The 14,216-nt window shown below is 31.5% G+C and overlaps 1 protein-coding gene across 1 annotated transcript in view; it reads left to right on the top strand.

The window, feature by feature from the left end:
- The window catches only part of RIMS2 (regulating synaptic membrane exocytosis 2), a 613,799-nt gene that overhangs the window by 375,652 nt on the left and 223,931 nt on the right, over nucleotides 1–14,216 (top strand). Inside the window, 2 exon segments of the mRNA XM_021090597.1 lie at nucleotides 855–1,011; nucleotides 3,224–3,340. Coding sequence (XP_020946256.1) covers nucleotides 855–1,011; nucleotides 3,224–3,340 — 274 coding nt within the window.

Below are 14,216 nucleotides of genomic sequence, written 5' to 3'. Positions count from 1 at the left end.
TGGATTAATACTCGGGAATAATTTTTGCTACTACAGAATAGTATTTAGAAAATCTACACAGTTCAAAGTGTTTACTCTGGGTTCATTATTTTTCACCATCATGAAACATCATTTTTTTTGGTCTCAACATTAGTATTAATTTTTTCTTCTATATAGTGAATCATTTAATAATCTACTGAGGAGAGAAGGCTGCTGTGCAATATCCTATATTTTACTATTTTGAAATCCACTGTCATTTTTGAGACATAGATTTTTCATTATACACTGTACTTTAATAATGCATTTGAAACATAGCTTTTCAAAAAGTATAATACTATAGCCCTTATTTTAATGTTTATAAAAACAGTATGGAGATAATTTCAAATCCCTTGGAATCTGTCAGAGTTTACATATTTACTTCAAATGATATCCAGAATGCTTTTTAATATTGTTTACTTCTTAGAGAAACAATAGTAGACTATGCAAATTATGAACTTTTTGTCAAGTTAATTATTTTGAATATTTATAATTGTAAAGAACTATTTGAAGCTCTTCTAGGTCATTGAAGACATGATAATGTTTTTAGAATAAACTTGAGTCTTTTATTGAAGATTATGAACTGTGTAAAAACGTTTTACTCTATCTAGCAGAATGCCTTGGATAGCGTATCTATCTGTTTGAATATTTGTCATTCCTTTTCCATTAGGTGTTATAAAATATTATTTTTTCATAGAATTATGTTTTATCCATTATGTTTTACAATTGATATTTTCAAAGCCTTTCAACTTTACCAATATTGTATGTTTTTCAGTAAAGTAAAAAATTCAAAAGATCTTGGTATGTAGATAACTACAATCTCAATATTTTCGCTTTAGATTATCGACACAATGGTCGAGATCTTCAAAGCTCAACATTGTCAGTGCCAGAGCAAGTAATGTCGTCAAACCATTGTTCACCATCAGGGTCTCCTCACCGAGTAGATGTTATAGGAAGGACTAGATCATGGTCACCCAGTGTCCCTCCTCCACAAAGGTAAGATAGCGTACTCATTTTATTTGTAGGATGGTATTATAAGCCTGTTTGTGATAAGGTATTACTAGAAATCCCTAAGGATAAATTATTATAGAAAAAAGTTATTTAAGGAAAAATACAAATGCTTTTCAATAGTCTACATATGAGAGTAATATGAAATATGGGCTACTTTATAACTTTGGATGACTTTTATATTATTGCAAGAGTTCATAGTTATCAAGAAGATCCAACTTCCAGTCTCATATACATATTGAGCAGATCTAGTTAGACCCAACTAATTATACTAATGATATAGATATTGATAATTTAACAAATAGGAAAAAATTAACATTTGATGGGGCTTTAAAATTAAGAACAACCATGTGGAAACAAAAATGAATGTACAGGCAATGGGAAGAATTGCTTGAAAAATCAGTAACTCCAGGTCTTAGGCCTAGTGGAAAACTCTGATCAATCCTGTTAAGTACCGAAAGGCTTAATGGAATAAGAACTATGGAAATAATATGGTTCCTAACAGGAAATATGTGCAGAATTTCACATTTTATATACTTGCAATGTTTAAAGAAATTTAGAATGATAGTCTCATAGCACTTAATTTTAAATGGGTAATTGATTAGTTTAGACTTAGAATTTTTAATTGTAATTTTAATTTTATACATGGTAATGGGCTAAGAGAACAAATTTAACTTATCTAATTTGTAACACTATTATGCACTTTAAAAATTTACTTAATTTAGAAAATTGAAGTAATTAAGAAAATCTACTATGTTTAATTTATAAACATAGTTTAAAATGTGTGAAGATGTTGAATTAACCAAATTTGTAAATGGGACTAAAATTATTAAGTCTTCTGAAAAGTAATTTCTCTAATGTGGTAGACTTATTAGCGGGATAATACAACTTGGAATCTGAAATTTGAAGTGCAAGAGAGAATGGGATTTTGAATTTGTGGCTTTAATAAATTAAACACTTCCTCATTAAGAGAAAAAAAATGTTTGAGTTTTACTGGGGATGGAATATTTGAACATGGCAATAGAAAATATGCATGTGTCTTAGATTAGATTCACCTGCATTTAATATGAAGCCCATAATAACAGGAGCTTATGGAAAAGGTTTATTCTATCGTGAAAAAGAGGCATATAAATAAACAATCCAGGCTAAGAATGGTAGCTTAAAAAATAGTCATTTATCAATTATCAAAACTTCAGTTTTTTGCTTTCTTTTTATTTATTTATTTTTGTTGTTTTTGTCTTTTTAGGGCTGCACTCACTGCATATGGAAGTTCCCAGGCTAGGGGTCGAATTGGAGCTGCAGCTGCTGCCCTACGCCACAGCCATGCCAGATCCTGCTTCTGCAACCTACAGCACAGCTTAGGGCAACACCAGATCCTTAACCCACTGAGCAAGGCTAGGGATCGAACCCACATCCTCATGGATACTCCTTGGGTTTGTAACCACTGAGCCCCAGCGGGAACTCCCTAAAAACTTTAGTTTAGATTTTAAAAAGCAAATAACAATCATCCCTAAAATAACATCCACCAATACATTATCTATAAGCAACATGCTGAACTCATTTTCTCCATCACATTCCTCCTCCTGTATTTCATATCTCATTATCATTACTCTATACTTGGGAGTCATCCATTAATGGTTTTGATATTTTTTATCTCTGTACCCACTGATATTAACTTAATTTTATGTCTTATCTTTGTTACAGCAGCGATCTCCTAACTTTAGTGTCAACCTCTGGGTGAAATTTTATCTTTAGCCAGAGATGCAGTTAGTTAAAAGAAAACAAAAACTTGGACTTGACATTACAGTGGTTTTTATCTTTTTCTGCTATCTTTATTGATAAACTATTTCTTTCTTTTTTTTTTTTTTTTTTTTTTTTTTGTCTTTTTGCCTTTTCTTGAGCTGCTCCTGCGGCATATGGAGGTTCCCAGGCTAGGGGTCGAATCGGAGCTGTAGCCGCCAGCCTACACCAAAGCCACAGCAACACGGGACCAAGCCATGTCTACAAACTACACCACAGCTCAGGGCAACACTGGATCGTTAACCCACTGAGCAAAGGCAGGGATTGAATCCGCAACCTCATGGTTCCTAGTCGGATTCGTTAACCACTGCGCCACGATGGGAACTCCTTGATAAACTATTTCTTAGTGTAGTATGTAGTTATGGTTTATTAAGGTATTTAATGGCCCTTGCTATTTCAGTCGGAATGTGGAACAGGGACTTCGAGGGACACGCTCTACTACAGGCCATTATAACACAATTAGCCGAATGGATAGACATCGTGTCATGGATGACCACTATTCTCCAGATAGAGACAGGTAAACATGATTAAATACTGTTAGACCTTATAATTTATTGCTGCCTTCAGGAAGAAGATATTACCATAAAATATTTTCATCCCAAACTTGGGTATTTCTTATCTTAGTTTCTAAAACCGTATGCTTCCTTTACAATGACTACATTGATTCTTATGACCATCACATCATTAAAAAAAAGAAATTAAAGAAACAAAACCAGCATTTTCTTTGGTAAGAAAAAAAATTCATCTTGCTCTTGCAGTTTTGATGTTTTGTTAAATTAAGCCAGTTAAGTAAGTGAATTTGCACGCAAGGTTACAATGAGACTCATAATGAAAACAAGTTGTTTTATTATTTTTATCTTATAATGAGTTATTACATAGAAAAATACTTTTGTGAGAAAATAAATTTAAAGTATTTTACAGTCATCAGGGAAACCAGTGTAACTTTATATATAAAAGTGTTGAGACAAGACTGGTTTGTTTATAAAACTCATAAACACTGATTCATGAAGAGGTTTTTCCTCATGGCTTTCAGTCAACCTTTTAAGCATCTTAAAGAATTATGCTTGTTGACCTCTGTACTTAGAAGAATTCTCTGAATTTGCTCCATTAAAAATGATATAACTTAGAAGAAATATGGTATGTTTTAATACATAAATTACCACTAATTTTTTTAAGTTAAGCAGATTGATTAACCTCTACTTCATGGATTAATTATATATATTAATGAAAAATACTGTATTTTCCTCAAACTATCAAATGGATTTAAGACAAGGATTAGGAAAGAAAGTTTAATTTACTATTCAGAGACTATTATAATAAAATAACAAGCAAACTCAGAAGTCTTCGTATGCATCCTAAACTAATTTCAGTAAAAACACTTGGAGGGTTTTAAATCAACTGATATGAAAATTTGCTGTCAATCTTTATAAATTTAATTGTTTTGTCTAAATCTAGGGTTATACTCAATTCGTGCTTATAATTTCATTGTGTTGGAGTACGCTTTTCCAGAAGAAAAGATAGGGAATATCTTAGTCTTCAGTAGTATCAAACAAGAATTGGCTTTTGTGTCTGAGGTCTTAAGAAGAAAGAAATTATTAAATTAGTATCTTTATTAGTGTTAAATGAAAGGTAATGTCTCTTTATTTGATTTTTTTCATAGTGGTTTATGTCTTTAGGGGTAATTGTAGGCATGCTACCTATATAAATTGATGTTAATCAAGTACAATAATAGTGAACGAAAGGTAATTATGTTGTATGATTAGGAGTTGGAAGGATCATATTAGGGTAGCTGAATGAGTTTTTTGTTTCCTAATAGAACTTTAATGAGTTTGATAATTTCTGGAAATTATTTATATAGTGATCCATACATTCCTTCTTCATTGAAGTGTTGTTAAGGAAATGATGAGGGAGAAAAGTCTGAAATGACTTTAAATCTTTCAAGTTTATGGAATAGACTTGGTATTTTTTCTGAAGGCAGTGTAGTCTAAGTCTTATAGAGAACAACAGACTAAAGTAAACCTATACAATTATACTTACAAACAAAAATACTCACTGTCATATTAATTGCATAATATTTTCTTAATATTTTAAGGCAAATAACTTTTGGGTTAATGACCAAAAAAAAAAAAAAATGCTATTAAATCCTTGGTGACTAATCTTTGGTATTAGTTAATATTTGAATTAGTCATAATTGAAATGTCATATTTTTCTAGTTTTTACATTTATAAATCTTTTAGTTTAACAAAAATGTTCAAGTAATTCAGAAGATTTTGGGGAAATTGATCCATGTGGTTTCATTATTATTTTAAAGTACTGTAGATTACCATGTCACGATTGCTCTTACTTTTGAACTCTTTTTGAAATAAATAAAAGAATTTAATTTAAATAGGACTATAAAATAATTTCAAATATATTAATACAAATATATTGCAAGCATTATTCATTAACATGAGGAATCAAAATAAAAGCACAGAATTTCCATTATTAAACAATGGGTTCTTAATTTCTATTTTATCCTAATGTGCTAAAAGATTTTTAATAGTGGAATGCATGTGAAGACATTGTGATTTTTAGGTACTATTTAGAAGGGAAGAATACTGTAGAACTCCTACAGTGAATTTTCATGAGCAACATTTTATAGAGTCAATCAATAATTCTGTTGATTAAAAAGCCTAAGAGAACTTCCTTTGAGATAGTAAGTAAAATTTAGGCGTATTGAGTAGGTGGGGTGCACCGACCTTTCTTGTCAGTTAAGAATTAACACACTGGGCCATTATAATATTTTATAAAATGTACTCTTTTTCATAGGATTTGGAACGAAATGGCATTGAGTTTGACTTTTTAGGCTTTTTGCCATTTGCTAGCTATGTATCTTTGAGGAAACCTCTTTAACACTCGATTTCCTTTTATAAAATTAGAATATTAGTACCAACATTATAGGGGTTTTGGTAGATTAAATAACATAGCACTCTAGTTATATATTATGTACTCAAAAATATGCCTTACTCTCAACATTTTAAAAGGATCTTTTGGCTTACGAATAATTTACATTTTAATATGCTTATCAATTAATCAGAGTAAAGAGAAATCGGTCAGTTCAGCTGTTTTTTAAAAGAAGTTGTAGAGAATGTAGGACATGAGTTGGACCTAGAAAAATGGGCATGTTTAGTCAGGCAAGAACAAGAGCAAAGATTCAGAGGCAGAATACACGTGCACATCAGAAAGACCCAGGACCAGTGATGAAGGACTTGGGGACATTTTGGAAAGTTGTGAATGAAGATAATGGCTTTTACTTTGGCTGTATTGGGTGAGGAGTGATACTTTCTGACATTGATATTTAGTACCTGGTTCAACTTATTTGTGTAAGAAGATACAGTAGTCATATACTTTTCTTATAGGTAATGTAAAAAGAATTATATATAAAAATTTGATTGGATCTTATTTCTCAGCATATCTCACTTTATTATCACTAGTCAAAATCTTACTCTGTTTTGAAAATAAAGAGGATTCATTGCAAGTAATTCAGAAACTTGGATACAGGGATATTAACTAAAAATGATTAACTGTAGTGGAAATCTTTTATCTTCCTCTCCATTCCCCCAAAACTTTTTGTATCATTGTTTCTCTGGTAAATCCTGGTAACTAGTACAACTAAGAACATAATTTTCCTGAGACAAACTATGTGACTTTAGTATTAGAACTCATTTCAAGAGCTTATTTGTTTATATGAGTTAATTTACTAGTAGAATAAGTCTAGAATACAAGACACTATTTCTGTAACATGTCAGAGATATCCTGCAATAAACCTCTTTATATCTATCCTATCCTAGAGACCAAAATATATTGGATACATTTAATTTCATAGAGTATGCTTTTAGCATAATAAGAAAGATATATAATTAATACTAGGAGAATATATATTGCTTCATAAACTATTTTCTTTTGTGCATTCAATTAATGCATTCATATTCTAAAAAGAAAAATGCCCTATTACATGGATCTGTACATTTATTAGGCAGCTATCTACCAGAAGTGCCGAAGACACTCATAACTATTTATAGTCGTTTTGATCTTTTAGTTGCCAACTATGAGAGAAAATCATCTCTGAAAGTTTGAAAATATAGAAAAATTAAATGAAGAAAAGAGAATTTACCTTATAAAAATAATATAACATTTTATTTATTATATTCAAGAATATATTTTAACATTGTTAAATCACAGTATATTTTAGGAACTATAAAATAGCATGACATTAACAATATTAAAGACACAGAGTGCAAAGTTTGGTATTAAGTTGAGACTGTTGGAAATTTAGCTTTCAAAAACTGTGGATTACTTAAGAATATTTTATTTCCTCCTTTTTGCAGTTCTTTTTTGTGTATCTGGTGGTTCCTAAAAGGGGACATTCAGGATAATTAAATATAATGAAATGATAATTCATTATAAATATAATTTTGTTTCATCCTAAAGATTATATTTCTTAGTAAGAACTAAGGTATGTCAGGAAATAGAATTAGTAATCTTGTTCTTTGAATAGAGATTTTTTTTTTATCATGGTTTGAGAATCTTTAACTTCATTTTTTCCTATTTTAAAAATTTAGTCTTTTTTTTTAGTTTTCTATTTTATTCTTTTATGGTGAAATACTGCTCTGCTCAATTTTTTAAAAAGTTTCAAACAAGTCAGATTAAATTCAATTTTTAATATAACTTACTTTGTGTATATTGAAGACAATATTTATTGCTTGGATTTTATAATGTCCATTAATTTGGAGGAAAAGTAAATACGGTTTAATGGAGAAGTGTAAAATGTTTTTAACGTTGTTCTAAGTGGATGCAGTAAAGGACCACTGTATCTTACGTGGATTTTACAGGGCTTCCTAAAACAGTGTAATCAATTTTGTATAATATTCATAGATGCATTTTTTTTAACTTTTCATGGGGGATCATGACCACATTAGGTTAAGAGGTAGAATATCTCTATAGAAAAGTATGTAGTCAGGGCTCTCCAGAAAAGCAGAACTAGTAAGACGGATGGGTGGATATAGGAAGGTAGGTGGATAGATAGGTAGGTAGGTAGATAGAGAGAGAGAGAGAGAGAGGTAATAAAAAATTGACTCACATGATTATGGAGGTTGGAAAGTTTTACCATCTGCTCTCCGCAAGCTGGAGACCCATGAAATGGTCATATAATTCAGTCTGAGTCCAAAGGCCTCAGCACCAGGGTAGCCAGTGGTATAAATCTGTTAGAGAGCCAGAGAGTTATGAGATGTCTAGCTCAAAAGTGAGGCAGGAAAAAGGGAAGACTACCTCCTTCTTCCTACCTTTGTTCTATTCAGGTCCTCACCAGATTACCTAATGTCCACCCACATGGAGGAGGGCAGTCTACTGATTGCACTGATTCAAATGAGAATCTCATCTGGAAATACCCTTACTGACACACCCAGAAATAATGTTTAGTGTGGGCACCCCTTGGCAATTTAAATTGACATATAAAATTAACCATCACAAAAAGAGAAATGAAACAAACTGCTGCTTGATGAAGATGATTCTTGTATGTTTTCTTTGTCTTTATAGAGCTTTTTAAGGAAAATATTAAAAATTGGAGGATTATATGTATGTTCTATGAATATGAAAATTTTAACAAGCTTTGAATTTTACACATTTTTGTTACTCTTACATAATTTTCAGAGACAGTCTATTTCTTTCTAATGGAATAAATCCTGACATTACTACTCTTGGGTATTCTTCTACTCTTTGTAAAGCCAGGAATGTCTCTTTTTAATACTGTTTTCCTTGTTTTCGTATAGTAAATAGCTTTTAAATATTTTATTTACATTTCTAGAATGTTTCTATGCTTATATGAACCATTGCTCTCTTTGGAGAGTAGGTTCACCATGCAAACAATTCTGTTTTTACTATAGGTTCACTATGCAGACAATTCTGTTTTTACTTTTTAGTTCAATCCAAAATATATTTATTGAGTGACTCAGCCATTATGTACAAAGATTTAAAATAGACATCATCTTGATCTAGATAAATAGATGATCCAGCTGATTATACCAAGTAATTTATACCAACTAATTACATAATGTGCCAACTTATAGGAAACTGTGAGGCCTGAGCATAATAGGAGTAGAACAGATTGGAGAGAAAATTATTTTCTTGGATCTATTGGAAAAAGCTTCAAAGAGAAATTGAACTTTAAAGATGAGTAGAATTTTGAAAGGCAATGAGGTGCTGACAAGGAGGGAATGATGGACATTCTTGGCAGAGTGATGAGATTAACAAAGTTTGGGAGTCAGGAGAGTGTGGAATATATTTAGAGAATCGTAGGTAATCTGGTGTACCTATATAAAAAGTTGGTGTTTGGGAAAAGCGACATAATAGATGGTGAAGATTAAAAGTAGCCTAGAACTTAAATTTATGTCACTTTAAGGAATATGTACTTTTTTTTCTAATACGGGAAGCCATCGAAGGATTTTGATCAAGGTACCAACATGATGAGCAGCATAATTTGTAAATATACTTCTGTAGACACGGTGGAGGATGGATTGGATCAGGAGAGGGTTGGGTTCTGAAGGAAGGGAGACATGATAGAAGGTTATTTCAGGGGACATGATAGGCCTGATTTAAAGAAGTGGCAGGAGAAAAGGAAAAGAAGGAGTAAATCTGAGTTACTGAGGCATTAGAACTAGGAAGGTTTATAAATATTGAGTGTGGAAAATGGAGGAGTTAAATTTTGAGATTTTAAAGCTTAGTTTATTAAATAAATATTTAAATCCTTAGTTGAAACTGGGATTACAAAAAAGGGAATAGCCGAAGTATTATATTAAATTCCAAATGGGGATTAAAGAATTATATTTGAAGCTAGAAGGGCCTTTAGAGATTATAGGGTCCTAGAGTCTAAAGAGGTGAATGAAGGACTGCTGCTGTAGGTAAGCATGAAGCCAAATTAGTAGCGTCTAGGCTTCTCACTCCCTCTGTAGCCAGAGCTTTTCTGATTTTATTAGATTCCTAAATATTGGTTTTACGTAAACTTTTGTTTGAAAAAAACAAGCAGACTTCTGCTCAAAAAAAAAGTTGGCAAACTGCTCCAGCCTCCGTATTTGCAAATGCAACACCAGATATCCAAATAGGCAAAAGTCTTGCTCAGGTCTCACAATCAGTGTGTGTTTTTCTATAAATGCTTATATGATGCTCAAGCAGCTGTGTGGAGAGCCCAGGAAGCTGCTGGAGATGTGAAACCCAAAGAAAAAATCAAGGCCAAATCAAAGGGAGAGTTTCCACTATAAAAACAAATAGTATTATCCAGAAAGAATATGTTGAAGTATAAAGAAGGTCGAGGAACAAATCTTGGGAAACTACTGCTTCTAAGGAATAAAAAGAAGTGGAATCAGCAAGTGAAATGAATAAAAGAAGCAATAAATAGGTGGAAGACCAAGCCAGTGTGTACATGTTAAGAGGCTGAATTTTGGCTTAAGAAAGCCCTGAGTTTGAAATCCACTCCTGCTCCGTACCATATGTATGTGTGCAAGCACTCACAGCCTGGTTTGTCTGTGGGAATACTAGAACCTATCTCAAAGAGTTGTTTTAAAGTATATGAGATAAAGTAGACAAAGTTTTAATGGTGCCAGGGAGAATAGTGTTTCAGAAACCAAGAGAGAGTGTCAAGAAATAGAGGTTGAAAATCAGTGTCTAAAACCATAGAGAAATGTGGTTTATATTATCTTGATGGAGATCAAGAGAAAATTAAGGGACTTTTTTAGGATTTCACAGATAATATTTACAGGATAGTTTCAAGTGAATGGTAGAGGCAAAAGTCAAATGACAGTAAGCTTTAAGCATGACTGAAAAGTGAGAAAGTGGTAGCAAGAATTTGATATGTCTAAGATATTTTACAATGGAAGGAAAGTCAGAGAGGAGAAGACAAGGTTTGTGAAGATGTCTTTTTAGGATTAAGTGCAGTTGTGGAAGAGAAGGCATGAGACAAAAATGAATGAAGCAAGACCTTGTGGGAAATGGGATTTCAAGTAGAGGAATTTGTTCTTCCGTTTTTGCAGAAGAAAAGGACAAATGAAGAAATAAATACCCTGTATTTAGAGATGTTGAGAGAGTTCAGCATTGGTTTCCATTTTTTCAGAAACGTAATGATCATCTGCCTAAATTAAGTGTTTTGACATGAAAGGTTTTAAAAAATAGGAAATTTTGTATTAGTACTATAGAAAGAGAATCGATTACTGAGGGATAATAAAATTAGTGTGCTACTTTGATGGCTTATGGTAGTTATGAGGCGTGAAATGTAGCAGAGCCAATGGCATGTAATAAACATATAATAAACATTGTGAATGTAAAATAGATAGCATCAAATACATTTTAAAAAATAAAATTAAAATTAATAAAAAATAAAATTAATAATAAAATAAAGATAATTTGAACCAGGGTGCTCATTACTAAATGGAATTTTACAAGCCCTTTTAGGTATTTTTAATTATTGATGATTGAAGAAGTAATTACCTTATAAAGTTTCTTAAGTATGATAAATATTAGAAATTGCCTCTTTTATTATTTTCATTTGAAACTTCCTGGCTATTTTTTTTTTTCTCTTCTACCTTTCCTCCTAAAAAATAAGAAAGCATCTGTATTGTATAACATTTTATAGATGTGCTGAAGATGGTTAAGTGATAAGATTTTATTTTGAAATATTATTTGTTTAAATCTTAGTTTGTTACATTTTGTTGTGTTTTGTTTCAGAATACTTAGAATATTTTAACCTTTAGCACTGCCATATTACAGTGGACATTGGGAGGAAGGAACAAGCTTTCCAGTAACAATTTTCATTTGCTTCGCTTACTATCTGCTTATCTTTTTTTGAATCTCATTTAAAGAAATTAAACTATACCTTCTCATTTCTTTCCTGAGTCTCATTTATATTCTTGTTTCTGGCATGCTTGCAGTCATTTTCTTACTCTACCTCGCTCCAGATACAGTCAGACCATTGAACATCATCACAGGGATGGCAGGTATATTTTTCTTACAATTGAGTCTGTTCGTAGAATTGCATGTATCTGTCAAATTGATATGATATAATTCACTTCTGTTTCTGTTTTTTGTATATACATACGTGGTTATTGATGAAATGTAGAGATATTATCCTTATAAAATAGTAGAAAATAAAGCATATATGAACACTTTAATTGTATTTGGATGTCAAAAAGATAGCTTTCCCTAGGGCTACTATCATCTCTTTGATGATTCTAAAAATTAGTTCACCAGGAATTACATTTGACTTTATTATGTAGAGAGGTAGAATAACAGTATTATTAAAAATTAATTGCTTGAAATCAGCTATAATAAAATTTTTTTACAAATTAAAAAAAATAATTGCAGTTGACAGCTCACCTTCCTCTGCAGAGTTCATAAATTGATACTTAGACAGCACTAGTTAATTGCACATCTTAATGACCCACTTCCCCTTCTTTCTCCACAGTTGAGGAGTCTGTTCCTAAAAGTGCTCAGATTAAACTGAGGCTTCTGAGGCTGAACTCAGGTTTATGATTGCCTTGTCAAAGGTGGCTGTAATCTATTCATTGATCACAGTAAATGATCCTGGATCCCTGAGAATTCTTGGGTCTGTGGGAAAATCCTTGTTCCTTTCTACTCTAACACCATTCTCCTTGTTTTGAAGGGAAATATCAATTACCTGGCATTTAACAGAAAGGAGGATTAACTTTCTAGTTAATCCTAGAAGGAGATCTAACAGGAGAGAAGGTCTCTAAAGCTTGCAGTTTCTCAAGGCTAAATGTAGCTTGAGGGATTTGAGTCGCTTCAGTGACATTTGAGATCCTGTAGACAGAGAAAAGAATGGCAATGATAATGTGGTTGAGGATTAAGCTATAGATAAAGAATTACGTGCTGTATTCACTCTGACTCTTGTTTCAAAGTGATTTGGGTTATGTGTGACCACTTTTATCCTATTACTTTAGTTAATTAAGAATCAATAATAAAAAAGCTTAGAAAAAAATAATTGAAACTAACAGGTAGATTCCTAAGGCTTAAAATCATTTAGGCAAATGTGGAAGAGACATAAGAGATAGCATCAACAATAAACTCATGTTTTTGTGATATCTGTCAGTAAGTGTAATTGAAATTTAGTGCCTTCCAGTTTATTATGTGATAGTGGTTATTGATATATTTTATTTTCTTTTATATTTCTCAGTCTCTTTTCTGTTACTTTGTTTCAATACTAAATAATTTTTACTTTTTTGTTGTTAATGTCTTTTATTTTTGTTGTTGCTGTATTACATTCTATTTTTTTATAATGTTTTTTTTTCCATTATAGCTGGTACATTCTATTTTTAATTGCAGTGATAACACACTTATCTTACAAAAATGTAAGAGAGTAGTTTACATAACTATCCTGATATTGGCCAAGATTTTCTTAACGAGGATGGCATGAATGAGACATTACTGGTTATAGGCTTATTCTTATGCTGGTATCTTTCCATTTAAATGTAATTAAAATCAGGTACCACATTAGTTTTTTATACTCTGCATTTTTCTTAGTTATCAATAAGTAGATTATTTCTTCATATTATTTATTCTTTTGACAAACCAACATATGTAGAACCAGTTCTTTATCAGCTCTAGGTTGGTTATCAATTTATACTTAGATCTCAACCTCTACCTAGTTGGAAGACACATTTCTGAATGGTCTTTTGTGCCATAACTTAGTTTATGGTTAGAAAACACAATATCATTAATGTTTATATTAAAGCAAAACACAGGAAATAAGTTTTAGAAAATGAAGTATCAAATAACTTACTGTAAAATTTTCTAGCACTTAAATGATTCATATTTATTAGTCTATTGTAGACTACTCTGGAAAAATTAGATTTTGAAAGAATGAAGTTCTTTTAGTTGCTTTTAAAAATGTTATCTTTTATTATTTTCAGTTTGATACATAAAAAAGAATGTGTGCACTTTTCAAAGCATTGTAATAAAATAAACATCCATGAATCTACCACCCAAACTAAGAACCAGAATATACAGTTATATTTCTTGAATTTACCTGTGAGCTCCTTGCCTCTTGCACTCATACGCCTCTTTCACAGTAGTAAATACTACACAGAATTTTCACTTTAACATTCCTTTCCTTTTTTTTTAAGTGACTTTGATCCTTTATTTCAATATGCTAACTTTCTGAGTTACTCAGTCTCTCTGACCCCCTCTTCAATCTGCTGTGAGATTCTAGGGATTGTTGAAAATATAAAAGCTCATCTAGTCATCTATCACTTCTCTTTATTTATTACCATAATGTCCTATACTTCATGTTTAACCCTTGTACCTTTGTATTTAATGCAACTGAGCACAACCACCTATTACCCTTACACACT

The sequence above is a fragment of the Sus scrofa genome, chromosome 4 (genome assembly GCF_000003025.6).
Source record: "Sus scrofa isolate TJ Tabasco breed Duroc chromosome 4, Sscrofa11.1, whole genome shotgun sequence".
In the NCBI taxonomy this organism is placed as follows: domain Eukaryota; kingdom Metazoa; phylum Chordata; class Mammalia; order Artiodactyla; family Suidae; genus Sus; species Sus scrofa.
This window is presented reverse-complemented; position numbering and strand designations above follow the sequence as displayed.